This window comes from Hippocampus bargibanti, linkage group LG14 (genome assembly GCF_051943395.1).
Source record: "Hippocampus bargibanti isolate YZ-2025 linkage group LG14, ASM5194339v1, whole genome shotgun sequence".
NCBI lineage: Eukaryota > Metazoa > Chordata > Actinopteri > Syngnathiformes > Syngnathidae > Hippocampus > Hippocampus bargibanti.
The window spans coordinates 19,172,087-19,197,340 of NC_142747.1; the positions used below are offsets into that span (position 1 = coordinate 19,172,087).

General features: G+C 42.1%; 1 protein-coding gene and 1 long non-coding RNA gene across 4 annotated transcripts in view; one reads left to right on the forward strand and one right to left on the reverse strand.

The window, feature by feature from the left end:
• Positions 1-24,655, forward strand: part of LOC148888697 (unconventional myosin-VIIa-like) — a 27,096-nt gene extending 2,441 nt beyond the window's left edge. Inside the window, exons 2-51 of one of the 3 annotated variants that reach the window (XM_089013561.1) lie at positions 753-866; positions 1,252-1,404; positions 1,551-1,568; positions 2,483-2,667; positions 2,735-2,856; positions 3,028-3,170; positions 3,246-3,359; positions 3,462-3,530; positions 3,902-3,986; positions 4,102-4,178; positions 4,928-5,047; positions 5,128-5,270; positions 5,432-5,642; positions 5,710-5,845; positions 6,327-6,433; positions 6,587-6,640; positions 7,413-7,550; positions 7,855-8,013; positions 8,343-8,435; positions 9,344-9,438; positions 9,571-9,655; positions 9,741-9,959; positions 10,046-10,153; positions 10,585-10,794; positions 11,025-11,231; positions 11,309-11,485; positions 11,761-11,850; positions 11,916-12,043; positions 12,391-12,517; positions 12,598-12,717; positions 12,847-13,020; positions 13,102-13,329; positions 13,852-14,019; positions 14,090-14,207; positions 14,282-14,408; positions 14,854-15,023; positions 15,104-15,294; positions 15,390-15,514; positions 15,929-16,086; positions 16,252-16,405; positions 16,610-16,765; positions 17,359-17,464; positions 17,566-17,679; positions 18,225-18,312; positions 18,898-19,004; positions 19,921-20,106; positions 20,828-20,944; positions 21,018-21,101; positions 21,236-21,355; positions 22,409-24,655. In XM_089013561.1, coding sequence (XP_088869687.1) covers positions 753-866; positions 1,252-1,404; positions 1,551-1,568; positions 2,483-2,667; positions 2,735-2,856; positions 3,028-3,170; positions 3,246-3,359; positions 3,462-3,530; positions 3,902-3,986; positions 4,102-4,178; positions 4,928-5,047; positions 5,128-5,270; positions 5,432-5,642; positions 5,710-5,845; positions 6,327-6,433; positions 6,587-6,640; positions 7,413-7,550; positions 7,855-8,013; positions 8,343-8,435; positions 9,344-9,438; positions 9,571-9,655; positions 9,741-9,959; positions 10,046-10,153; positions 10,585-10,794; positions 11,025-11,231; positions 11,309-11,485; positions 11,761-11,850; positions 11,916-12,043; positions 12,391-12,517; positions 12,598-12,717; positions 12,847-13,020; positions 13,102-13,329; positions 13,852-14,019; positions 14,090-14,207; positions 14,282-14,408; positions 14,854-15,023; positions 15,104-15,294; positions 15,390-15,514; positions 15,929-16,086; positions 16,252-16,405; positions 16,610-16,765; positions 17,359-17,464; positions 17,566-17,679; positions 18,225-18,312; positions 18,898-19,004; positions 19,921-20,106; positions 20,828-20,944; positions 21,018-21,101; positions 21,236-21,355; positions 22,409-22,501 — 6,591 coding nt within the window. In that variant the 3' untranslated portion in view covers positions 22,502-24,655. Of the gene's footprint in view, positions 1-752; positions 867-1,251; positions 1,405-1,550; positions 1,569-2,482; positions 2,668-2,734; positions 2,857-3,027; positions 3,171-3,245; positions 3,360-3,461; positions 3,531-3,901; positions 3,987-4,101; positions 4,179-4,927; positions 5,048-5,127; positions 5,271-5,431; positions 5,643-5,709; positions 5,846-6,326; positions 6,434-6,586; positions 6,641-7,412; positions 7,551-7,854; positions 8,014-8,342; positions 8,436-9,343; positions 9,439-9,570; positions 9,656-9,740; positions 9,960-10,045; positions 10,154-10,584; positions 10,795-11,024; positions 11,232-11,308; positions 11,486-11,760; positions 11,851-11,915; positions 12,044-12,390; positions 12,518-12,597; positions 12,718-12,846; positions 13,021-13,101; positions 13,330-13,851; positions 14,020-14,089; positions 14,208-14,281; positions 14,409-14,853; positions 15,024-15,103; positions 15,295-15,389; positions 15,515-15,928; positions 16,087-16,251; positions 16,406-16,609; positions 16,766-17,358; positions 17,465-17,565; positions 17,680-18,224; positions 18,313-18,897; positions 19,005-19,920; positions 20,107-20,827; positions 20,945-21,017; positions 21,102-21,151; positions 21,356-22,408 lie in introns of those variants that run through there. The other 2 variants (XM_089013562.1, XM_089013563.1) reach the window with 2 other exon arrangements.
• LOC148888698 (uncharacterized) lies at positions 16,438-19,011 on the reverse strand. Its single transcript, XR_016117146.1, has 3 exons — positions 18,890-19,011; positions 17,324-17,447; positions 16,438-16,482 (listed from the first exon to the last, which is right to left on the reverse strand). It is a non-coding gene; the product is annotated as an uncharacterized LOC148888698 (long non-coding RNA).
• Positions 24,656-25,254: the final 599 nt, after the last annotated feature.

Consider the following 25,254-nt stretch of genomic DNA (forward strand, 5'->3'; position numbering starts at 1 on the left):
TCAATTTGAGTTCAAGAAATGACAGATGATAGATGATGTCTTTTTGGGTTTTACAACTTCCCGTCAGGATGAGCTCACAGTGTCTTCTATCCGAAATCCAACACCTGCTTCACACACCAAAGAGTGGGAAGCGGCTTCTTGTTGCCATTGACGACTGAGGGAAGGGTTTGAGAATCGGATTCAACACACACACACACAAACACACACACACACACACACACACATACGAAAATATTAATGGAAGTGAAAACGAGGCGGACCTTTTCCAGCAGGTTTCCTTTAAACTTCATCAAGACAAGAGACAACCAGGATGGACACTAGCGTCTGATTTTTGGATGGGTATAAATGGACTCTGGGTTGGATCGGGACAGGACTTTTGAATTACTCAGTGCACGTGGCTGTGGGTGTGGGTGAAATTATGTACAAACGCCGGGACGATGTGGATCTTTACGAGAAGGATCAAGCCAAATGGGCTCTGCTCCGAAATGTCAACACTGTCATGAAACAAAGCACACTGTTACCGGTATGATGCATGCTCACAACTGTGTGTACAGTCAATATATGTACCGTATGTATGTGCTATATACCATTTCAATTTTATAAATAGTTGGCGGCGGCTAGGGTGGGGTTCTGTCCCAATGGTGGAATGTCAATATGATTCACGTTTAGTGGGTTTGTGTTTTGCTGGTGCTATTTCACACAATGTTTTTAAAGATCGGCTAACAACGGCATCACTGAACTGTTTTTCCCAGGGCGACTACGTATGGTTGGACCTGAAGAGTGGTCGAGAGTTCGAGGTTCCCATTGGGGCAGTGGTCAAACTCTGTGACTCTGGACAGATCCAGGTGGTAGACGATGAAGGAAATGTGAGTTCTGATTCATTGTACCATCTCTCGCAAATGGTTTCTGAGGAGGTCTATCATTTAGGATTATATGGACCAAGTATTTCTTTGTACAATAGATCCCATAGCCCCCAAAAATGTTGATCTGGGTGAAAATGTCTGTGTCACATGCTGCTAAAGCTCAAAAGTGACCTCCAGAACCATGATGACCAAGAGAGGGCAAAGGTCCCTAGGTCTAGGGTTATCGTTCAGGCACATAACAATCTCCAAGAACTACATTTTAGACAACCCAATCGATACCAGCGGCATAGATCTAGGTGGAAGTTCCTGTTGTTTAAAAGCCCTTTAGTCCTTAGTGTCTTCAATCTAAGAAGAGAAACAGACTCACTTTTAACAACTGTTCCTCCAGGAGCATTGGATCTCTCCCCAGAACGCCAGCAACATCAAGCCCATGCACCCCACCTCCATCCATGGGGTGGAGGACATGATCCGCCTGGGAGACCTCAACGAGGCCGGAATCCTGCGCAATCTGCTGATCAGATACAGAGATAAACTCATCTATGTGAGTCACGTACCACGTTCTTGTCCCTGTCCTGGTTGTTGCTCTTTCTATATCTTTCACATATGCTATTTTCTGCTTTTCTTCACCTTTTGCTTCTTTTCTATCTTTTCCCTTTCTTGCCATTCCATTTCCTGTTTCCGACAAAGACAAACTGTGGTGGCAGGGTAAGTCGGTACATAAATGAGACGCCATTGGCTAAGGCTTGACATCTTGCTTGTGACGTGTTTTAAACGTTGGATGAGAATGAGCCAGAAACGTTTTTGTATGTATCACGACAGCTGATCTTAACAGATGAACGTTGGTGCCTGCCTGCGAGATTAGCATGCGCGCATTTTGACCATTTCCAACATGGCCACCTTATCTCTCATGATGGACGTTGACACGCTCATCGTCCACCTGAGATGCATGTTACTTCATCCACCCTCCGTCTAATTTGACGAACACTTCTACCACCGTTCTACACAATCGATGGGTGCTAAGAGATAATCGAGCAGCCAGATTAATAGGATTGTCCTTTAGTACTAGGGTACTCGTTTGGTTGCACGAATATTTGACAGATGGTTTCAGACTATTCCAGTCGCTTTCTTCCTGGAACATGGAATGCCAAGCAATTGGTGCCCTCAGGATTGGAAGCCAAGTCCTTCTTCGTTACAGGAGGAGAATATAGAAGCTTCTTGTTCACGAGTAAAGATGAGCTAAAATGTATTATGTTCCTTACTAGCTCAACTTTGAGTGAGGAATTCAAGAGTTCCTTGGCTCTGGTTACCGCCTCGATTAGGGCTTTTCCAGGTCACTTGTGAGACTTAATCCCAACTGGGTGTCTTTTGTCTTCCTGTGGCTATATCTAAAATGCCTCCCCAGGGAGTTGTCCGAGGGGCATCCAAAGTCCAAAAATCTAGGTCCTCACCCTCTCGCTAAGCTACAATCTTTTCTTATAAGTCCCCACTTAAAAACAAGATAGTGAACACTGATACTTAAAATCAATGAGATAGTGAGGACTACAGATTGAAGAGTCTGGATTTCCCTTGTCAGACGTATGACTGAACTACCTGGTCTTAGTGTTACGATTTCTTTATAGACATACACAGGGTCCATCCTGGTGGCCATCAACCCATATCAGTTGCTCCCCATCTATACGGCGGACCAAATCCGCCTATACACCAACAAGAAGATTGGCGAGATGCCGCCTCACATCTTTGCCATCGCAGACAACTGTTACTTCAACATGCAAAGGAACAATCGTGACCAGTGCTGCATCATCAGGTATGCTCGGAGTCTTACTTGCTTTACCTGGAATCCTACATGATTCTTTCTGTCCATGTCCCTCTAGTGGGGAGTCAGGAGCAGGAAAGACTGAAAGTACCAAACTGATCCTACAGTTCTTGGCAGCCATTAGTGGTCAACACTCGTGGATCGAGCAGCAGGTCCTGGAGGCCAATCCCATTTTGGAGGGTGAGACAGACAGTCAACAAGTTTTTTTGGCGTGACCAGAAGTGGTTCATTGCATTTCAAATTATGTAAATCAAATGTCAGTAAATTAAGATGCGAACTTGACCAAGGTACTCCTGTCTTGGCCAAACGGTTAAGAAGTTCTACCTTACTGCTCGCTTGTTTGTCCTACAGCCTTTGGAAACGCAAAGACAATTCGTAACGACAATTCATCCCGCTTTGGCAAATACATCGACATCCACTTTAATAAAAGAGGAGCTATCGAGGGAGCCAAGATCGAACAATATCTGCTGGAGAAGTCCCGAGTCTGTCGGCAGGTATGACTCACGACCGTCAATCAGAAACTGACATGGCAGTCATGATGCTGTTAATCAAATTGTGGATGTCTGCAGGCTCAGGATGAAAGGAACTACCACATTTTCTACTGCATGTTGAAGGGCATGGCGGTGGATGAGAAGAAGAAGCTAGGCCTGAGCAAGGCCACGGACTACACCTACCTCACCATAGTCAGTCAACATCTTACTACAATCTTTTCCATTAACATGAATTAAACATAAAAAAATCCTACTGTCGTTTGCTGTTATGCTGAAGTGTGCCTTTGCGTGCAGGGAAAGTGCACCGTATGTGATGGCCGTGACGACATGAAGGAATACTCCAACATACGGTCAGCAATGAAGGTAACACGTCCACACCTGACCTCTTCTATTAACTGTGACTTCCTGTAAATCAACTGATTTGTTGTTTTTGATAATACTTCCTTTATAACCGATTTTCAGTCTCACACCACTTTTACTGTATTTCATCAGACTTTGTAAGACAACTGACTTGCTGGATGACATCTGACTTGCTATGTTACACCTGACTTACCGAATGAATCCTAGCTTCCTCTGTGTTAGTAGTATTCTGAAGTAACACAACTCACCTCATGTACGACATCTGACTTCCTATGTTTTACCAGATTTCCTGTATTCCCTAATATCCCGTAGCAGTTTTTCAGTACAACCCAAAAGCGACTATGAATGTATAATTTTGAAACTTTCTCTTTCAGGTTCTGATGTTCACAGACAAGGAGAACTGGGAGATCTCCAAATTGTTAGCTTCCATTTTACACATGGGCAACCTACGCTACGAAGGTCTTTCCAACCTCAAGAATTTCTTGTTTGGAATGTGAAGCCTGTGTCAGTTAAACACATTTAAACTCCTTTCAACTTATTTTTGTTTTTATGCCGGCAATTAACGGATCTGTAGCACGTACGTACGACAACCTGGACGCCTGTGAGGTCGTTCGCAGCCCGCATCTTTCCACCGCGTCAACACTGCTGGAGGTCAACATGCTTTGTCACTTACCTACAACTGCTACTAGCTGCAAATACAACATCAATAATAATAATAATAATAATAATAATAATAATAATAATAATAATAATAATAATAATAATAATAATAACTAATTTAAATAATAATAAATACTCATTTAAATAATAATCATAATCATAATAATAACAGATACAACTATTGATGAATGAGTTATCTGTGGATTATTCTAGCAATTAATTAACTCATTCACTGCATTTCCCAAATTTATTCGGGAATTGAAAAGCATGACGTGGAGTGCCATTCACAAAATTTGTTTGGGATTTGGCTTTTCTTGCAGGGGGGGGTGCCGATCAAGTGCTGGTCAGACCTCTGGCAATGATTTTCCCTTGCACGAGGGGATAGCATTTGACTTTTGTACAGCTGCCCCCATTTCAAGATCAGATAACTCCAGACCCATATAACTTAGGAATTAACTCTTTTTTTCTGATGAAAGAAGGGAGTCTAAGGTTTCTTAGACTTCAAATAGTTTTTTTAAAGTTGGTTTTTAAATTTCCACATGTTTATGTATTACCAGGATATTATTTTATATTGACATAACGTTAGTCAATTCGTGACGAGTTTGGTCCTGAAAATTGGAAAAAAAACATTGATTTTTTTATCATTACTTAAAAGGTCAAGTCTGTGAATCATTTTGAACACTTACAAAACAAACATGCATGTTTGATTGTCATTTTGCTGTGTGTAAATGCGTGCACAGGTGGACGGCAAGGACCTTATGAACTGTCTGACGAGCAGAACGTTGATCACCAGAGGAGAAACAGTGTCCACCCCACTGAGCATGGAACAAGCTTTGGATGTGCGAGATGCCTTCGTTAAGGTGAACCACTGAAACAAACCAACACCTTTTTAGCACTCTGCTCTTTCGCCTCACACTTTTTTGTCTGGGTGTGAGCGCAGGGTATTTATGGTCGTCTATTTGTATGGATTGTGGAGAAGATCAACGCCGCCATCTACAAGCCATCGTCTTTACATACCAAAGTTGTCAGACGTTCCATCGGACTGCTGGACATCTTTGGCTTTGAGAATTTCACGGTCAACAGGTACCACACACACACACACACACACACACACACACACACACACACACACACACACACACACACACACACACACACACACACACACACACACACACACACACACACACACACACACACACACACACACACATCATGTTAAGCACTTGCGTTTGTGGCACCAGCTTCGAGCAGCTTTGCATCAACTTCGCCAATGAAAACCTGCAGCAGTTCTTCGTACGTCACGTGTTCAAACTGGAACAGGAAGAATACAACCTAGAGAACATCAACTGGCAACACATTGAGTTCACCGACAACCAGGACGCACTGGATATGATTGCCATCAAGCCCATGAACATCATCTCACTCATCGATGAGGAGAGTCGATTCCCTAAGGTAAATACCAACACGCATGCGACTTCTAATTCACCGGTTCAGTTAAAATTCCGTGTGTGTTTTGTAGGGGACAGACGGTACCATGTTGAACAAACTGAACTTTCAACACAAAGTGAACAGCAATTACATTCCACCCAAAAACAACCACGAGACTCAGTTTGGCATCCAGCACTTTGCCGGTGTGGTCTACTACGAAACTAGAGGTACTAAGTCTCCGACTACGCGTGTGAGGACTTGTTACCTGATCCATTTCTTGCCTGTGTTGTGAGCCTAGTAGTGTAAAAGCCGGGTATGTGGGCAAGAGAGGCCACAGATTAATACATTTGTTGACCTCTGCGAGGAAATTTAGCCACATATTTATCAGTTGATGGAAAAGACAACCAATTAAAATACCTGTTTTATTGCTGACAGCTGTTAGTGCTTAGAACGTCCACGGGCGTGGTATTCAAATCAAGAAAACTATGTTTCATTAATGTATCACTTTAATTTGCATATACTCTCAATAAATAGCTTGACAGAGGGCTGCAGAATTTGGGCGTCTGTCATGAATGACTACGTCGCCTGCCGGCAGTAAAAGACAATCTTCCTGTGTTCAAGCCTTTGTCCACGCTGTCCGACCGAACATCTCTGACATAACCGCTCTATGTGTGTGTCGAATCTGTGTATAATGCGTGTGTATTCCAGGTTTCCTGGAAAAGAACAGGGACACGTTATACGGCGATATCATTCAGCTGGTTCACTCGTCCAAGAACAAGTTTATCAAACAGATTTTCCAGGCTGACGTCGCAATGGTAACACCTATATTTCATTTCAACCAAAGACTAAGTAAACATGAACACAAAGAAAATGCACGTTTGATACGTGTCACTTTTTTCCCTCTCTTGCATGTGTTCAAACATCTCCTTCTGTGTGTCGTCTGCACGATAATATTGCTTTCCTGACAGTTTCTGTGTGGCTTTGCTCCTTGTCTACATCTTCCATCCAGCCCTCTCCCAAAGGTAACAAGACAAAAAACATGAGCTACTTCCTACTGTCTTCTCTTATTCAATTCTGGAAATGAATCTGCACGCAAACGAACCTTTGTGACTGACTGCTGCCTTTGGAACAGAAGATCTTAGAGCAATTTGTTTTGAACAAAACAGGCTTACTTGGAACGTGACATCGCAACAGGGTTATTCACATTAAAATAAATAATTTAATTAATTAATTAATTAATTAATTAATTAATTAATTAATAAGCGGACAAATAAAAAATAGATGCATGGAAAAAATAACCACATAATAATAATAATAATAATAATATAAACAAGTACTAAAGAAATAAATAAACAAGTACGAAATAAATAAATAAATAAATAAATAAATAAATTTCTAAGCGCCTTTCAAAACTCTCAAGCTCACTTTACAGTCACAGGATAAAGTTTTTCTGTGGGTGAGCAGTGGTAGCCACATGCGCCAGCATTCACTCAACCCCGAAGTAAGTCAAATAAATAAATAAATAAATAAATAAATAAATAAATAAATAAATAAATAAATAAATAAATAAATAAATAAATCAGATTAAATTATATTACATTATCGGCAATCATGCAAATGCTTGTTGGGTCAGATTCAAGAACGGAACAAGGGGCATACTTTGTCCACTTCTGCTCGACACATTTTCTTTCACATTTAAACACAATGAGGAAGAAGGTCAGGAAGTACAAAAATGACCGCCTGTGTGTGTGTGTGTGTGTGTGTGTGTGTGTGTGTGTGTTTGTGTGTATGTAGGGGGCAGAGACCAGGAAGCGTTCTCCCACTCTCAGCAGTCAGTTCAAAAAATCTCTAGAACTGCTGATGAGAACATTGAGTGTCTGTCAACCTTTTTTTGTCCGCTGCATCAAACCCAACGAGTACAAGAAACCCATGGTGAGTCCCTCTGTATGATGTCCCCATATTGCAGGTCACAGAGGACCACGTTGTCCGTTTTGTTTTCTAACTTGGTGTAATGTGTGCTATGTTGACTTATTTCCCAAACACCAATTAGCTTACGTGTTATGACAACAGCTGTTCTACGTAATTGCATGGACGAATTGACTGTCACATTGACAAGAAAACTGCAGCTTCATATTAAAACTAAAAATAACCATTTGTTCCTACTAACTACCTGTTTCAACAACTAGTTTTTAGCACATAATAGCAAATTGTGTGTGTGTGTGTGTGTGTGTTGCAGCTGTTTGATCGGGATTTGTGCGTGCGACAGTTGAGGTACTCTGGGATGATGGAGACCATTCGCATTCGTCGCGCAGGCTATCCCATCCGCTACACCTTTGTGGAGTTTGTGGACCGCTACCGCGTGCTCATGCCTGGAGTAAAACCTGCCTACAAGCAGGTAGCATTTCCAGACCTTCAGACCTTCAGAGGTCAAGACATGAGCTGTCATTTCACTGATTGTTTTGCGTTGACTGTCAATTGTAGACATTTACTTCCTTGCAGGCACATTTTGAGTCCGCTAATTTAATGCTAATGCCAGACGCCATTTACAAAGCAGCGCTTTCATCGTTTAAGCAATGCGGCGAATACAAACGGTGCAGCAAAACACATAGACAACATAAGAGTACTCAATCATATTTTTTAACACTCTGCATAGTCGGATCACTACTAGTGTTGTACTGAGATCTGGGCAAGTAATACTGTCATATGTGCATACACGTCTACCAGGAAGATCTAAGGGGAACATGCCAGAGGATTGCAGAGGTTGTCCTCGGCCGGGACGATGACTGGCAGATGGGAAAGACCAAGATTTTCCTCAAGGTGACATAGTAATGACCCCCCTTTTCCAAAATTAATACCACTTAACTCAACGAATACAAGTTTGATTTCAAACACTACAACGACATGGCCCTTTCATTATAGCCTATATAGAAAGAAAATGTGAAAGAAATTTGGACTTGTTACACTCTTCCAACAAACTCGCTGTTAGTACATGTAATAAACTGGTAGGTGTGATCAATAAGAACCAGCATCAATCAATACGTAGCTGTTATCTGGAAGAACTAAATACAGTAGCTTGCAATTTTTAGCACAGATGGGCATTCCGTCAGTACTGATCGAAGGGTCGTCATTGACGGACGCCCGCTTTGCTGAGGGAAAAATACGAGGATCATTCGATATACAACAAATATGTTGTTGGTCCTAATGTGTCAACATGGCTAACTGGCAATAACGTAACAAGTGCAGTAGATTCCGGTGTTAAACAAATCCGTCTGTGATCGTTTCCACTCATAGCAATAGCTGACAGGAAGTAGCCTATGTCGTTGTTTCCCTATCTGTGTATATAGAGAGTTTAGATGTCCAGCGTCATATTTTCTGTTTTGATGTTGTGTTAGAAGAGTTTTATGTCATTTTTGTGAGTTTCCGTTCTCTGTTAAAAGAGGGCCTCCAGGAAGCCTGACAGGAAGGAGAAAGTGCAGGAAGAATCATCACGTTCTCTTTCCTGACAGGAAGTCGACGGAGAAAACCGCAGTGCACAGTGTTGAATTATAAGAAAGGACCGTCACTGATTTCAGAGATTGTCTCGCTAATTGCTAGCAGTTTTAATTAAGGGGCGAGCACAGTGCTGGCTCTGTTCCACATGCAGCTGAATTCCAATTTTAAAATCAGACTCACCAAGTAAGGAAATGGTCTCCAATTAGATGTCTCATGAGCTATTGCTTCCACAGGATCACCACGACATGTTGTTGGAGATTGAGAGGGACAAGGCTATCACTGACAAGGTCATCCTCATCCAAAAGGTGGTGCGAGGTTTTAAGGACAGGTAAGCTTCCGTATTCCCTTCAACATCTGTGATTTCCATGAAGAGGGGTCGGGGGTTCTCTGCATCCTTCCATGTTCTAAAACGAAGAGATGAAACAGGACTATCTACAGGGATCTCTTGGTGTCTTGACAGATCAAACTTTGTAAGGATGAGGAGGTCAGCGATGCTGATCCAGAAGACATGGCGAGGTTATCACTGCAGAAAGAACTACGGCGCTGTGAGGATCATGAACATCAAACCAAAAACATTAAAAAAATGTCTGTCCCGATGTCCACTCTGAATCGTGGTCCATGTCCTTTCAGATGCGGGCAGGCTTCGCTCGCCTGCAGGCTCTGGTACGTTCTCGGAAATTGTGCGCAACGTACCATGTCGCTCGCCAGCGCATCAGCGGATTCCAGGGTAGATGCCGAGGTTTTCTGGTGCGCCGGGCCTTCAGACATCGACTGTGGGCCGTCATCACCATCCAGGCGCACACTCGAGGGTTGATCGCACGAAGGCTCTACCGCAGACTCCGCAGCGAGGTAGAAGACATTACGTAACGCTTGTAACAACATGCACACCAAATTTACGAGAGAACTTACTTGGACTCTTTTCTATCTTGCACCAGTATCGAAGAAGGCTGGAGGCTGAGAAAATGCGTCTGGCCGAGGAGACCAAGCTGAGGAACCAGATGTCTGCCAAGAGAGCCAAAGCCGAAGCAGAGCGTAAACATCAGGTAAGCCTTCAGATTTTAGAACAGACATATTTATCTTTTTTATTTAACATATTTACAAATAATATGTAAATGCATACATGCGACGTACACAAAGACCTCACTTTGAGAATCACTATTGTCGAAGATATTTCCATGATGTGATGGATATGGTGGGCAGATCACCAAAGCTATCGGCCCAACCCACCAATTGTTTGTGTTGCTTATCAGAAGCTAAAGCAATGCTCCTCAATTTCAAGAATCCAGCCACTGCTCGAAAGTAGTTCTGGATCTTGCTCAAGCCTAGCTGGATGGAGTCATGGAAGGAAAAACTGTATATCTGTTATCGTCTGTAAAAACTGTACATCTGTTATTGTAATCCAAAATGTCTCTTTCTGATTAGAAAGAGACCTTCAGAATTTTTTTCCCATTTGAAATCATCGTCTCCAATGCAGGAGCGTCTGGTCCAGTTAGCCAAAGAGGACGCTGAACGTGAGAAGAAGGAAAAGGAAGAGGCGAGGAGAAAGAAGGAGCTGGTAGAGCAGATGGAGCGAGCTCGTTTGGAGCCCGTTAATGACTCGGACATGGTGGATAAGATGTTTGGCTTCTTGGGAACCACCAGCTCTTTTCCGGGCCAAGAGGGTCAAGCTCCTGCCGGCTTTGAGGTAGGTTTCTGTCAGGCTTTGATGGATTTTACCAAAGTTTTTATTTGTTGATGGCTAACATTAGTTTATCAGCAAGTATAAATCATGCATCAAATTTGCAAAAAATGCATGCAAAAAAATTAATTCAATTTGAATTAACTCTGCTAAAAGGGAAGTGGGTGGACAAAAAGGGCCATCATTGGCGCCAGAGGTTGACATCTGCTGAACTGGTCCCTCCATCACATCTGCAGGACTTGGAGCGGACCCATCGTGAGATGGAGGAGGAGGATCTGGATGAGGCACTTCCTCTACCGGAAGACGACGACGAGGAGGATCTATCGGAGTACAAATTTGCCAAATTTGCTGCCACCTACTTCCAAGGAACCAACACGCATACGTACGTCCGTAGACCACTCAAGCAGCCGCTCCTTTTTCACGAGGATGAAGGAGATCAGCTGGTATGCCAAAGATGTTATGTCCAATCAATCAGTTCTTCAAATGCCGATGATCATGTGTGCCAAAACCCTGATTGTAGGCGGCTCTGGCCGTTTGGATCACGGTGTTGAGGTTCATGGGGGACCTCCCGGAGCCAAAATACCACACGGCCATCAGTGACGGAAGTGAGAAGATTCCAGTCATGACCAAGATCTACGAAACCCTCGGCAAGAAGACGTACAAGAGGGAGCTGCAGGCACTTCAGGGAGAGGTGGAGGTGAGAGGATGGAGAATGAGGTTTTGGGAGACAAGACTGAAGAAACTTGAAAACGTTTTCAAGTAGGAGCTCTGGGCCTGGCAACCCTCCAAAACCATTTTGTCTCTTAGACAAACTGAACAGAAATGTTCTGTTGTGGATCCTTGATGACCGTTTTCAAAAAGTTCAGGATTCTTTGGCATGCATTTTCAGAATTACAAATTACAGATAATTTTACTTTGAACTTCTTTAAATTTTTCAAATCCACAATGGACATTCTGTTTTCCCATTTCCAGACTCCTCAAGTTGACACTCATCACAAGAATAGCATCCGACAAAGGCTGGTGTCACTCACCCTGAAGAAGAAATCCAAGATCACAGAGGAGGTAAGACAAAAACAGAATTTGAGGGGGATCTTTTCCCATAAAGTTAAAGAAGGGGCCACTTTCAGGTCACCAAACGCCTCAATGAAGGCGAGCACGGTCTCCATGGCAATAGCATGCTGGAGGACCGGCCAACGTCAAACCTGGAAAAACTTCACTTCATCATCGGTAACGGCATCCTGAGGCCAGCGCTGAGGTAAAAAAAGAAAAGGATCCAACATTTCAACAGTCACTTCCTAATAGTCAGGTTCCTCTATACTCTGTAGTCTTGGTGGTCTATTTTGTGTCATTCTGATCACGGCAGTTTTTTCAGGGTACTGTGGCTTCCTACCACAGACCAAATACAAGCAGATCAGGTCCATTGAAGATTTTAAACAGCCCATTGGTATGAGCGTGTTGGGCGATGAGTTAAGGGTGTACCCCACCCCTTGCCCAAAGTCCGCTGGGTTAGGCTCCATTTCATCCTATGACAATCACATTGATGGATGAACTCTTCACGAAGACTGGGTTGCGTGATGTTGAAGGGTGTCTTCTGTGCATTAGGGATGAGATCTACTGTCAAATCTGCAAACAGTTGAATCAGAACCCATCCAAGAGCTCACACGCTCGAGGTTGGATCCTCATCAGCTTGTGTGTCGGCTGCTTTGCACCATCGGACAAGTTCCTTAAGGTCAGACCAGTGATTGTTTGATCCATGTCGAATCATAATACTTATCAGTAGGTTGAGAGTATGGTGGTGTTCACCTGCAGTACCTGAGGAACTATATCAGCAGCGGGCCACCGGGTTATGCTCCTTACTGTGAAGAACGTCTGAGAAGAACTTTCATTAATGGCACCAGAACACAACCTCCATCCTGGCTCGAACTCCAGGTACTCACACATACGCCACTACCTAAATGTTTGGCATATTTGGTGTTGGGTTGCAATTTCAGAATAAGACTAAAATGTAACAACTAATCCAGATGCAGTTCAGTTCAAGTTTTTTTAATTCATATGCAGGCAACCAAGTCCAAGAAACCCATAATGCTGCCAGTGACGTTCATGGACGGAACCACCAAAACCCTGTTGACAGACTCGGCGACCACTGCCAAGGAGCTTTGCAACACACTTTCTGACAAAATCAGCCTGCACGACCGATTTGGCTTCTCGCTCTACATCGCGCTCTTTGATAAGGTTCTGTAATTTGAACACACACAAAAAAATATATCTGCATTATATTATTATATATTATACTTATTTGATGGTGTTCCGCAGGTGTCATCTCTGGGTAGCGGGAACGACCATGTGATGGATGCTGTGTCGCAATGCGAACAGTACGCCAAGGAGCAGGGAGCCCAGGAAAGAAACGCCCCTTGGAGGTTGTTCTTCAGGAAGGAGATCTTCACACCATGGCACTGCGCCTCCGACGACACAGTTGCCACCAACCTCATCTACCAGCAAACCGTCAGGGGTGTAAAATTTGGAGAGTACCGCTGTGACCGGGTGAGCACTTTCATTATGTTGAAATAAAAGACGTTCTCCAGTGTGGATGTTGATTTTCTTATGTAGACATTATCCTACTCTTCTGTAGAAATGCTACTCCATTACTTTTTTAGACATTTTTCTTCTCATATCGAGTTATGGTCTTTCTCTTCTTTAGACAGAAACGTCTTTAATGCAGAAACAATACTTCTGTGGACCTGCTCCTGGTTTTGCAGCTCTTTGTTACACTTGATACTTTTCTTTTGTAGACTTACTGCACCATTTCTTCTACAAATGCTCCTTCTTTATCTGGAGCAATAGTTGTTTTCTTCTTCTTGAGAGCTGTTTTGTAGAAATACTACATCTTTTCTCCTGTGGACTCCCCTTTTTCTTCTGTACACATAGTCAGTTTTCTCTTCTGAGACTTTTGTGTAACGATGTTTCGTCACCTTTCCTAGAGACTTGATCATCTCTTCTTCTCAAGATGTTTCGTCTGTTCTGAACCCTAACTTTGAAGCAAGAATTCTCCTCTTCCGTTGGCAGGACGACCTTGCAGAACTGGCATCCCAGCAGTACTATGTGGACTATGGCTCAGACGTCCTGCTAGAGCGACTGCTGAGCCTCATCCCATCCTACATCCCCGACAGAGAGATCAGCACATCCAAGACAGTGGAGAAGTGGGCTCACTTCATCATGGCGGCACACAAGAAGGTGTGCCTCATAAGTGAATGTGATTATTTTTATCAGCAAAGAAACCAAATCTTTTCGCTTTGTTGTTCAGGGCATCTACACTCAGAAGAGGTTTGATCCACAGAAGGTGAAAGAGGAAGTGGTGGACTTTGCTCGCCACAAGTGGCCTCTGCTCTTCTCTCGATTCTACGAAGCTTACAAATTCTCCGGTGAGACTCAATCGGCAATCTCAACAACTATTGAGCTGGACGAGACCTGCTGATTTAGTTTCTTTGCGTAAAAGGTCCAAGTCTACCTAAAAACGACCTCATAGTTGCTGTGAACTGGACCGGTGTTTATTTTGTGGACGAGCAGGAGCAGGTTCTACTAGAACTGTCTTTCCCAGAAATCACCGCTGTATCCAGCAGCAGGTGAGGCATCCTGTGAAATGTCACTACTCTTGTGTTCTGAGTAACGTACAACCATTTAAGATGGTTGATCTGGAAACCAGTGGGCCAACAGTCTAGCAACTCGGTGAGAACTTTGTTTGGAGACGAGAATGTTGAAGGCAAGGTACTTCAAGAACTCTCATTCCAAAAAAATCACTAAGTTGTCCATTGACAGATGAGTCATGGGAGCTGTGACCCCTCTTCTGGTCAAAGCAATGGTGATCTGTTTTGACTTTGGGTTGGGGTGACAGTCTTTTAAGGACTTTGTCTGGAAAGCAGAATGTTAAAGGCCACGAGACCATTGATAGAAAGACAAAGACTGGTTGGGCAAGTGCCAGTTGTTTCTGAACTGCTAAGCATCAAGGGTCCGGATGACTAAATTCCATGCATACAAGTAACCAACGCTAAACATTTCTTCTGCTTTCAGGGGTGGAAAGTTGCAGAGTCAGAGCTTCACGCTGGCAACTATCAAAGGAGAAGAGTATACCTTCACCTCCAACAATGCCGAGGACATCCGTGACCTGGTGGTTACCTTCCTGGAAGGCCTGAGGAACAGGTCCAAGTTTGTGGTGGCACTACAGGACAGTCCCAATCAGAGTAGGCTCTCACTACACATGGTGATGTCTTGCAGAGTTCAGTAAAGATGCCACAAGTTTTCTTCTGACTCTGTTTGGCAGGCAGTGAACCATCCACATTCCTAAGTTTCCAGAAGGGAGATCTGATCCTGCTAGACCAGGATACTGGTGAGCAGGTTCTCAATTCAGGTTGGGCGCATGGTGTCAATGAGAGGACGAATAAGAAAGGAGACTTTCCGGCGGACTCTGTTTACGTCTTGCCCACCATGACGCGACCGCAGCAGGAGATTGTGGTGAGATGAGACCCTGAACAGTTATAAATCAGACAGAAGATGACTTTACTTGCTGTAGTTGTTCTTGAAGATGGTTCTGTCATCTAACCAATCAGGCGCTGGTTACCATGACGCCGGACCAGAGACAGCAGTCTCTAAGAGTCTCACAACTTGTCTTACCAGAGGGTGAAGACTTTGTCAAACCTTACACACTGGAGGATTTCTCCTTTGACTACTTTAGGTATACACACACACACACGCACAAAGAGTACACTTAAATGCAACATGTCCGTAGCTCCCTCTGAACTTCACATCTTGGATTATAGTATTGGGGTGTGTACAAGTGTAGTATCCTTTTTTATCTCAGCTCGTAGATTGCCTTGCAGATAGAGTTTTAATTCTAAATTTAGGTTTCAAACCAAGGTTTTAAATCAGGATTGGGGTTTTCATGAAAGGTTTGTGTTTCACATCAGCCAAGCCCACTTTGCAATCCCAACCCAGCCCTGAAACCCTAACACTGAATTGAAACACAAATTTGACAACCTATTTATTGTTAGAAACCCGAACTAAGCCTTGAATCCACAATGTGGAACCTTAATCTAGTCTTGAAACACAACAGTTGAGGGTAGTTATGTCATAAACATTCTTGGTGCAGGCCTCCTCCCAAACATACTCTGAGCAGGGTGATGGTCACCAAGAATCGAGGCAAAGACAAATTGTGGAGCTGCACCAGGGAGCCTCTCAAACAGCCACTGCTGAAGAAGGTGGTCCACCACGAGGAGCTTGCTCAGGAAGCCTGCATGGCCTTTATTGATATCCTTTCCCATCTTTTCGAGTTTCAATGTTATTACTGTCTTCTTACGATGTTATTAACTTCTTACCATACTCTTATCACAGTGGTACTGGTATTACTATCATTGTCAGATGTTGTTTTTGTAGCGGCATCAATCAAAATCAGTTCCTTAGCGTGTGTCCTACCTGTGATGAAGTACATGGGCGACTACCCATCCAAGCGCACTCGCTCAGTCAACGAGATGACGGACCAGATTTTCGAGGTCGCACTGAAGGCTGAACCGCTGAAGGATGAGATTTTCTGTCAGATCATCAAGCAGCTCACAGACAACCACGTCAAGTGCGTATCCACCTCTGACGTTGACGTGGCGCAGGTAGAAGCTCAGTTTTTCCGCCGGTTGACCCATGTGGCAGAGTCTTGAAGACCAGTGACAGTCACGGCGGAAATTGAGAGGGAGTGTCAATGGATACAACATAAGCGAAATTATTCACAATGACTCAACTCTGTGACACGGAACAGAATTGATTATGTTTGTGCCAGCAGGTATAGCGAGGAGAAAGGCTGGGAGCTTCTGTGGCTGTGCGCCGGACTTTTTCCACCAAGCAATGCGCTGCTGCCGCACATCCAGCGCTTCTTGCAGTCCAAGAGGCAACACCCGCTCTCGGGCGACTGTATGCACAGGCTGCACAAAGCCTTACGGTACGAGGTATATTAAAAATAGCAACTGATTACTTGACAGGGTATTGCGTTGAAACAAGGAAGTAACAACATATCTGTATTAATTTATTCACTGCCAGATGATGTGCAAAAATGTGTCCACTCCAGTGCCAGGGTTTTTGTCATTTTCACTCAAATTGCAGGACCCACAGAATATTGAGTTTTAGGACTGCATAAACATTCAATTCAGCATAAGAAACCTTCGACTATTTTCTTTCATCAGAAGAAAAAGAGTTAATTCCTAAGTTATATGGGTCTGAAGTTATCTGAGCTTGAAATGGGGGCGGCTGTCCAAAATACAATGCAATAAATACATATCAGTTTATATAGCAAAGCGCTAACATGGAAACAAGGGAAATGCTGCACCCTCGTGGAAAAGAAAAAAAAACATTGCCAGAGGCCTTTGCCAGAGGCCATTGTCAGCGCTTTATCGGCACACAAGCATGAAAAAAACAAACCCGAATAATTTCGGGAATGGCGCTCTACGTCATATTTTCAATTCCCGAATAAATTCATGAATGGAGGTGACTGTGTTCAAACCTTATTTTTATGGTGTGTGGTTGCTATGGAAACAGAAACGGATCCAGGAAGTACCCTCCTCATTTGGTGGAAGTCGAGGCCATCCAGCACAAGACCACGCAGATATTCCACAAAGTGTACTTCCCTGATGACACAGATGAGGTGTGACACATATATACACACACACAGAATAATGTCAAGAAAAACATTTTTCGGAATACAAAATGCTATAAAATGCTCTGTTCCTCAAATGAATTGTGCAGGCCTTTGAGGTGGAGTCCAGCACCAAAGCTAAAGACTTCTGTCAGAACATCTCCACTCGACTCCTGCTCAAATCCTCAGAAGGCTTCAGCCTCTTTGTCAAGATTTCTGACAAGGTGTTTTTGTCATTTCTGTTCGATCGGACACTGTGGACGAAGGCTCGGAACCAGAAAGATTGTCTTTACTGCTGGCAGGAGACGCAGCCATTCTTGACAAACGCCTGAATTCTGCAGCCCTCTGCCAAGCTATTTATTGAGAGTATATGCAAATTAAAATGATACATTAGTAAAACATAGTTTTCTTGATTAGAACACCACACCTCTGGAACGTTCTGAGTGCAAACAGCTGTAAGCAATAAAACATCGTCTCTTCCATGAACTGATAAATTTGTAACGTGGCTAATGAGCTCTTCCTGTAAAGGAGTTTTATGTCGGAAATTGCTTCGGTGATAAAGGAATATCCAAAGTCCTAAATTCTGTCCAAGGCCAGATCTCCTAGATGAAGATGACAGTTTAACTTGCTGTGTCTGTTGACCTCAGATTGACCACAGGTTTCTCTGTGCTTCAATTGTACATTCGAGTCACACATGTTGACTAAACATACAACAGCATTAAACTTTTAAATATGATAACATCTTATTCTCTATCATTTGACCCACCAGGTGATCAGTGTTCCAGAGGGAGACTTCTTCTTTGACTTTGTCCGACATTTGACAGACTGGATCAAGAAATCACGGCCAGCAAAAGAGGGTATGAATCTAAAAGCTCCATTGTGGGACAGCGGCACTGTCTGAAATAACGTCTGCCCGGACGCCCGGGTAGCCGACAATTTTATTTTCAAATCAAACGTTTGAACGAAGATTTTGAAATCGGAAACATTTATTTGCTTTGTTTTGGAAATTTCGGAATTTCGGTTCGTTTGGCAAATTGCATATTCGGCACGGCAGCCAATCAGAAGCCTGCTTCCGGAAATTTCGAGCGTTATAATGTCGTGCATTTGCATACCATTTTCTAAAGTAGATGTACAGAACCTCAGCCCCAGAGACAGATTCAAAAGAAGCTAACAAAATTTTATGACGGCACAAAACGTAAACATACATTATCCCGTGACTGTAAAGTATCCTTGAGAGTTTTGAAAAGCACTTACAAATTAAATTAATTAATTCATTATTATTATTATTATTAAGACAAATTGCCCCTTTTTTCAATTAGCTTAAACAAATACACATTTTTTAAAAATGAAAACGTGTGGATTGGACATGATTTTTTTCGCGTCTTGTGTGGCCACTTCATGACAACAAACAACAATATCAACAGTTTCATTTACCCTTGTAGGAGTTGTTCCCTCGCTGACCTATCAGGTGTTCTTCATGAAGAAGTTGTGGACCAGCACCGTTCCGGGGAAGGACTCTTTTGCCGACTCCATCTTTCACTACTACCAGGTGAGTCCTGAGCGACGGTAGACAAAAGAAACAGAACCAGTTCTATCTACCAATCAATTTAACTAGCTACCTAGCTAGCTATGTATCTAGCTAGCTATGTATCTAGCTAGCTAAGTATCTAGCTAGCACGCTATGTATTTATCTAGCTAGCTAGCCATGTATTTATCTAGCTAGTTAGCCATGTATGTATCTATCTAGCTAGCTAGCTATCTAGCTCGGTATCTAGCTACCTAGCTATCAGTGTCTATTTATTTATATATTTATGTACAGACCGAGTAAATACATCGGCTCAGTGGAGTGTGGCAGTTCACAGGATACTTCCTGGAAAAATAAAGTCTTTTCACTCATGGGGGGGGGGAACGCAACAGCTAGCGTTAATGAGGGCCATGTGCTAAAGTTCAAAGTTCCAACCATAGCATGACCGCTTATTGTTCAGTGAACAGTCGCCTAGCGCGGCAGCCATCGTGCGGCACTGAGCGTGTGGTTGCCGCCGCCGCCTTACGTGGCGACAAGATTAACTGCTATCTAGCTAGCTATCTGGCTAGCTATCTGGTTGGCTACGTAGCTGGCTAGCTATTTGCTATCTAGTATGAGCTATTTAGCTCGCTGGCTGACTAGCTATCAACCTGGCTATCTATTAGCTATATAGCTAAATGGCTAGCTAGCTAACTGGGTATCTATTAGGTATTAAAGCTATAATAATAGCTATAGCTATTATCTATTTAAGTTACTTCCGGGTTGGGTGAACGCTGATACGTGTGGCTGCCGCTGCTCACCCACAGAAAAACTTATCCTCTGACTGTAAAGTGACCTTGAGAGTTTTGAAAGGCGCTTAGAAATGAAATGTATTATTATTGTTATTCATTCATGCATTTGTTTATATATGTATTTATGTATTTATGACACCTGTGACCAGGAGCTTCCCAAATACCTGCGTGGCTACCACAAATGTACACGCGATGAAGTTTTCCAGTTGGCGGCGCTCATCTACCGCGTCAAATTTGAAGACGACAAATCCCACTTTCCTACCATTCCCAAGATGCTACGTGAGCTGGTCCCTCAAGATCTCATCCGTCAAATGTCCCCGGATGACTGGAAGAGGGTAAAACTAAGAAACGGATATTTCCAAACTGAAACTGCAAACACGTTTATTTTTCGTGCATCATATTGAGGGTTTTGAAAGGTGCTTAGGTAGATAGCTGGCTAGCTATAAGCTGCCTAGCTAGCTCAATTAGCTAACAAGCTAGCTTTCTATCTATTTGAGTTATTCTAGCTGGCTGTCTATCTACTTGAGTTACTTCCCGGTTGAGTGAACGCTGCCGCATTTGGCTGCCGCTGCTCACCCACAGAAAAATTTATCCCGTGACTGTAAAGTGACCTTGAGAGTTTTGAAAGGGGCTTATTAATTAAATGTATTATTATTATTATTATTAGTAGTAGTAGTAGTAGTAGTAGTAGTAGTAATATTATGATTATGATGATGATGATTATTATTATTAAGTTTTATTTATTTATTTTATTATTATTATAACTTCTACTTCTGGGTTGAGTGAACGCTGGTGCGTGTGGCTGCCGCTGCTCACCCGCAGAAAAAAAGCTCTTATCCTGTGACTCTAAAGTGTCCCTGAGAGTTTTGAAAGGCGCTTATAAATGAAATATATTATTAATTTTCTTCATAAGATGTGTGTGTGTGTGTGTGTGTGTGTGTGTGTGTGTGTGTGTGTGTGTGTGTGTGTGTGTGTGTGTGTGTGTGTGTGTGTGTGTGTGTGTGTGTGTGTGTGTGTGTGTGTGTGTGTGTGTGTGTGTGTGTCTGTGTGTGCCAGTCCGTGGTGGCTTTCTTCAACAAGCAAGCCGGTAAATCCAGAGAAGAAGCCAAATTGATGTTTCTAAAAATCATCTATAGATGGCCAACATTTGGCTCCGCCTTCTTTGAAGTCAAGGTAAAAATAGGAGATCTGTCCCCGAACCCAATGCTGCTTCACGTTCAGATTTATCATGCTTTTGTCGTCACAGCAAACCACAGAACCCAACTGCCCAGAGATCCTCCTGATCGCCATCAACAAACATGGAGTCAGCCTCATCGATCCAAAGAACAAGGTTGCTTTGCTTGATTAGAGGACAAGCGACGCCATTTTTTTTTGTTTACTAACTGACATCAGAAAAACATTTTAATAAAAAAATAATACTAATACTAATATGTGGACTTAATGTTATTGTTTTTGTCCCGGCAGGACGTTCTGATTACTCATCCCTTCACCAAGATCTCCAACTGGAGCAGCGGGAACACGTACTTCCACATCACCATCGGAAACCTCGTCAGGGGAAGCAAAATCCTCTGCGAAACATCCCTGGTGGGTCAAAAAGTAGTTCAAATTGAGAAATATAATAATAATAATAATCGCAAAAACAACCGCAAAAACAATCATACAAATAATCGTGAAAATAACAGTAAAAATAAGAGTATAAGTAAAAATAAACATAAAAATAAAAATAAAAAAATAAATAATAATAAAAATAAAAATAAAAATAAAAATAAAAAACAAATAAATAAAATATAAAACAAAAAAAATTTCAAAATTACAAATTACCAATTTAAAAAATAAAAAATATAAAACAAAAAATAAATAACTAAATAAATAAATATAAAAAATACAAAAATTAAAAATAAAAAATTAAAAATTAAAAATTAAAAATTAAAAATAAAAAATTAAAAAAAAATAAAATAAAAAAGTAAAAGTAAAAATAAAAATCAAAATGCATTTCATTTCTTAGTGCCTTTCAAAACTCTCAAGGTCACTTTACAGTCACAGGATCGTTTTTTCTGCGGGTGAGCAACGGCAGCCACACGCGCCAGAGTTCACTCAACCCGGAAGTAACTCAAATAGATAGAAAGATAGCTAGCTAACATATCGCTAATAGATAGCCAGCTAGACAGTTAGCTCACTGGCTAGATAGCCATATAGCTAATAGCCTAAAGTGTAATAATCTAAAGTGACCTTGAGAGTTTTGAAAGGCGCTTACAAATGAAATGTAATATTATTATTATTATTATTTGTCCACCTGTCTCCCCGAACGTCCCCCATGACCCATTCTCCTCACTGCTGCGTGTGTCTGTAATTCTCCCCTCCCTCCTCTATCACGGATATCGACCAATCACGTGCAGGCTTTAACCGAAGACTGAGGGCGGGGAATAGAGGACAAAAAAAAGTCGGCTCCCATTTCCGGCTCCTTGTTAGGAACCGGCTCTCTTGGTTCTTAAGAACCGGCTCGTTTGCGAACAACACATCACGACTTTGTATCCGTCTGTGGGAGCGCCTCATTTCACGCAATCTAATCAGTAAAAATCAAAATACGGATGTTTTTGTTTGCCTAATTTCTTCATATGCAATCTGAATTCCTCTCAGGGTTACAAAATGGACGACCTGCTGACATCGTACATCAGCCAGATGTTGACCGCCATGAACAAGCAGCGGTCTGAGCGCGCTCACACCAAGTGAACGTCTTATTGGCAGGAGGCGGCCGAACTCGCCCGCCTGCTGCGGCCAATTGGTCAGCACTGCAGCTGGGGGCGGACCTTCGCCCACCAAGTGTGGCGGATGAGTTACCGACCTTCTGTCAGCTCGGAAGTCTGGAAGATCCCCGAGGAGAGTTCCATTGAAAGTGACGATGACCCCGGAGAAGGTCCCAGCAACTACGACAATGAGCGTTACTATGACAACGAGGACGAACAATCGAGTGAAGATGACTATCTTTGAGAAGACGTTCTTAAAGGACAACTGACAAGTTGCGTCCATAATTTGTAAAATGACTTCCACTGAGCGCATTTTAATCGATTGCAAACATTTATGCTTTCCTCTTCAGAACTATTTGAATCATATTCATAACTAGATGAGTAACAAGAAAGCATCTTCTCCGAATCTCTGAAGCCATTGTTTTAATTCTGGAGCAAGGCAGTGTGTGACCAATAGTAACGTCACGAACAAGGGGGCGGGACTTTCTAAATCTTCCCAGTCTCAAGCTCATTTTCTGGCAGTTTTGGGACACTTTAAGTCATTTTTTTGTGTTTTGCATTTGACTAAAAATATCAGCCTGCGTATTTTGGATATTTTACATGCTATAAAACGTTTTTCTGATGTCAGTTAGGAAACAAAAACAATGGTGGCGATTGTCCTTTAAGTGTGGAGAACGTAGTGAAACCACGCCCGATGAGGTGTGCTAACGCTTCAATGCTAACCGATATACCGTAATTTGTATTCATTAACTTGGCCTGTGAACATGATTTCTTCAACCCCACTAAAAGGAAACATGTCACTAGGAAAAAAAAGAATCGACATTGTGACCAGAAAATACATTTGGCATTTACCTTGTAAGACGTGCTAACAGCTCAAATTGAACTAGAAAATAACAATGCATTACCGTGGTTGTAGCTAGCAATGCTACATAGCAACAAGTCGCAAACTGATGTAACCAGGAAGTACATTTATCAAATTTATTTTCGCAAATCCTGCCTAGAAGCAAGTTATAAAAATGTCACGGGATCAGAATATACTTTAATTTGTCATTATATATTTTTTTTTCACGAATAATTAGTACCAGGAAAATTATTTCTGCAAAACAACAAGAAGCAATGTGGTCATGTGACCTGGAAGTACATTTATCAAATTTATTTTCGCAAATCCTGCCTCGAAGCAAGTTATAAACACGTCATGGGATCAGAATATACTTTCATTTGTAATTGTATATATTTTTTTAACGATGAGTTACGATCAGGAAAATTAATTCTGCATAGCAACGAGGAGCAAATGGATCATGTGATCAAGTACGGAAAACGTCAAAAAGTAAGCATGGATCTTTTTAAGTGTGTAGATTATTCGTATTTTTTACTTTGTTTTTTTTTTTAATTGGCTTAGCAACACTAATTTCTTGACTAAAATTGGTAATAGAGTAGATTTTTTTTCATGCTTACGTGTTAGAAGTGTCGCATCTTCATTAGCTTCACTGGTCGCTAACACGTAGTTTGTTCATCTACTTGATTAGCATTTGCTTAAAAGTAGCAGGGAGCTCTTCTTTTAAACAGAATGTAAGTTATGTTCCTTTTTTTGTCGGTATTATTGCTGTAACGTGCTCGTATTTACATGTAACATCACCTCACCGATTAAATGGTTTGCCTCAAACAAAAACCTTCACCGTGCCAAACAATGTTTTCCCCCATTGCCATTCGTTTTTTTCCCTGCTCAAAATGGTTTGATTTTTAACGGCACTTGACCCGTGTGAAATATTCGTGATACGAACTCTGATTATTATGTATTGTGTTTATTGCCATGTACAGTAATGTTATTCATAGACTCTGTTTTTCTTTGCAGTGTGTCGTCTTCATATCTCATAATGCTTATTTTGCCTTTGCTAAAATTGCTTGCCACAAATAAAATGACAAACTGTCCTACTTAATACCTCAAACGGCTTCGGTTATTGTTCTTGTTCCACAGTTAAGTCCTAAATGATATGGGTCTGGAGTTATATGAGCTTGAAATGAGGGCGGCTGTCCAAAATATAACGCAATACATACATATTGGCTACTGTAGTAGTGATGGGAATTCCGGCTTTTTTGAGAGCCGGTTCTTTTGACTTAGCTCACTAAAAAGATCCGGCTCTTATGGTTCCCAAACGGCTCCTTGTTTTTTTTTTTTTTTTTTTTGCTTAAATTAACTAACTACCCAAAATCATGTACAATTATGTGCACTCATGTAAAAAATACACTATATCAAATATTTGTATTTATATGCCTTGATGTATATGTGCACATAGAGCATCCACTAACTTTCACTTTCCCTGTGGTTACTCTGGTCTGATGATCAGCTGTCACTAATTTGCTTTTCATATGAATAATGCTATCATACCAACTAGTAAAAAATAGAATAATTGAATAATAATAATAATAACAGCATAATGTGATAATATTTGTCCACCTTTCTACCCTAACGTCCCCCCTCCCCCCTTACTGCTGCTTGTGTCTGTAATTCTCCCCTCCCTCCTCTACCACGGATATCGACCAATCACGTGCGGCTTTAACCGAAGACTGGGGGCGGGGAGTATGGGACAAAAAAAAAAGTCGGCTCCCATTTCCGGCTCTCGTCGTTCACTTCCGGCTCTAAGAACCGGCTCGTTCACGAAGGACACATCACGATTATGTAGCGCTTTAACGACAGCTGAAGCAGGAACAATGCGCTAACATGGAAAATATGGAAACGCC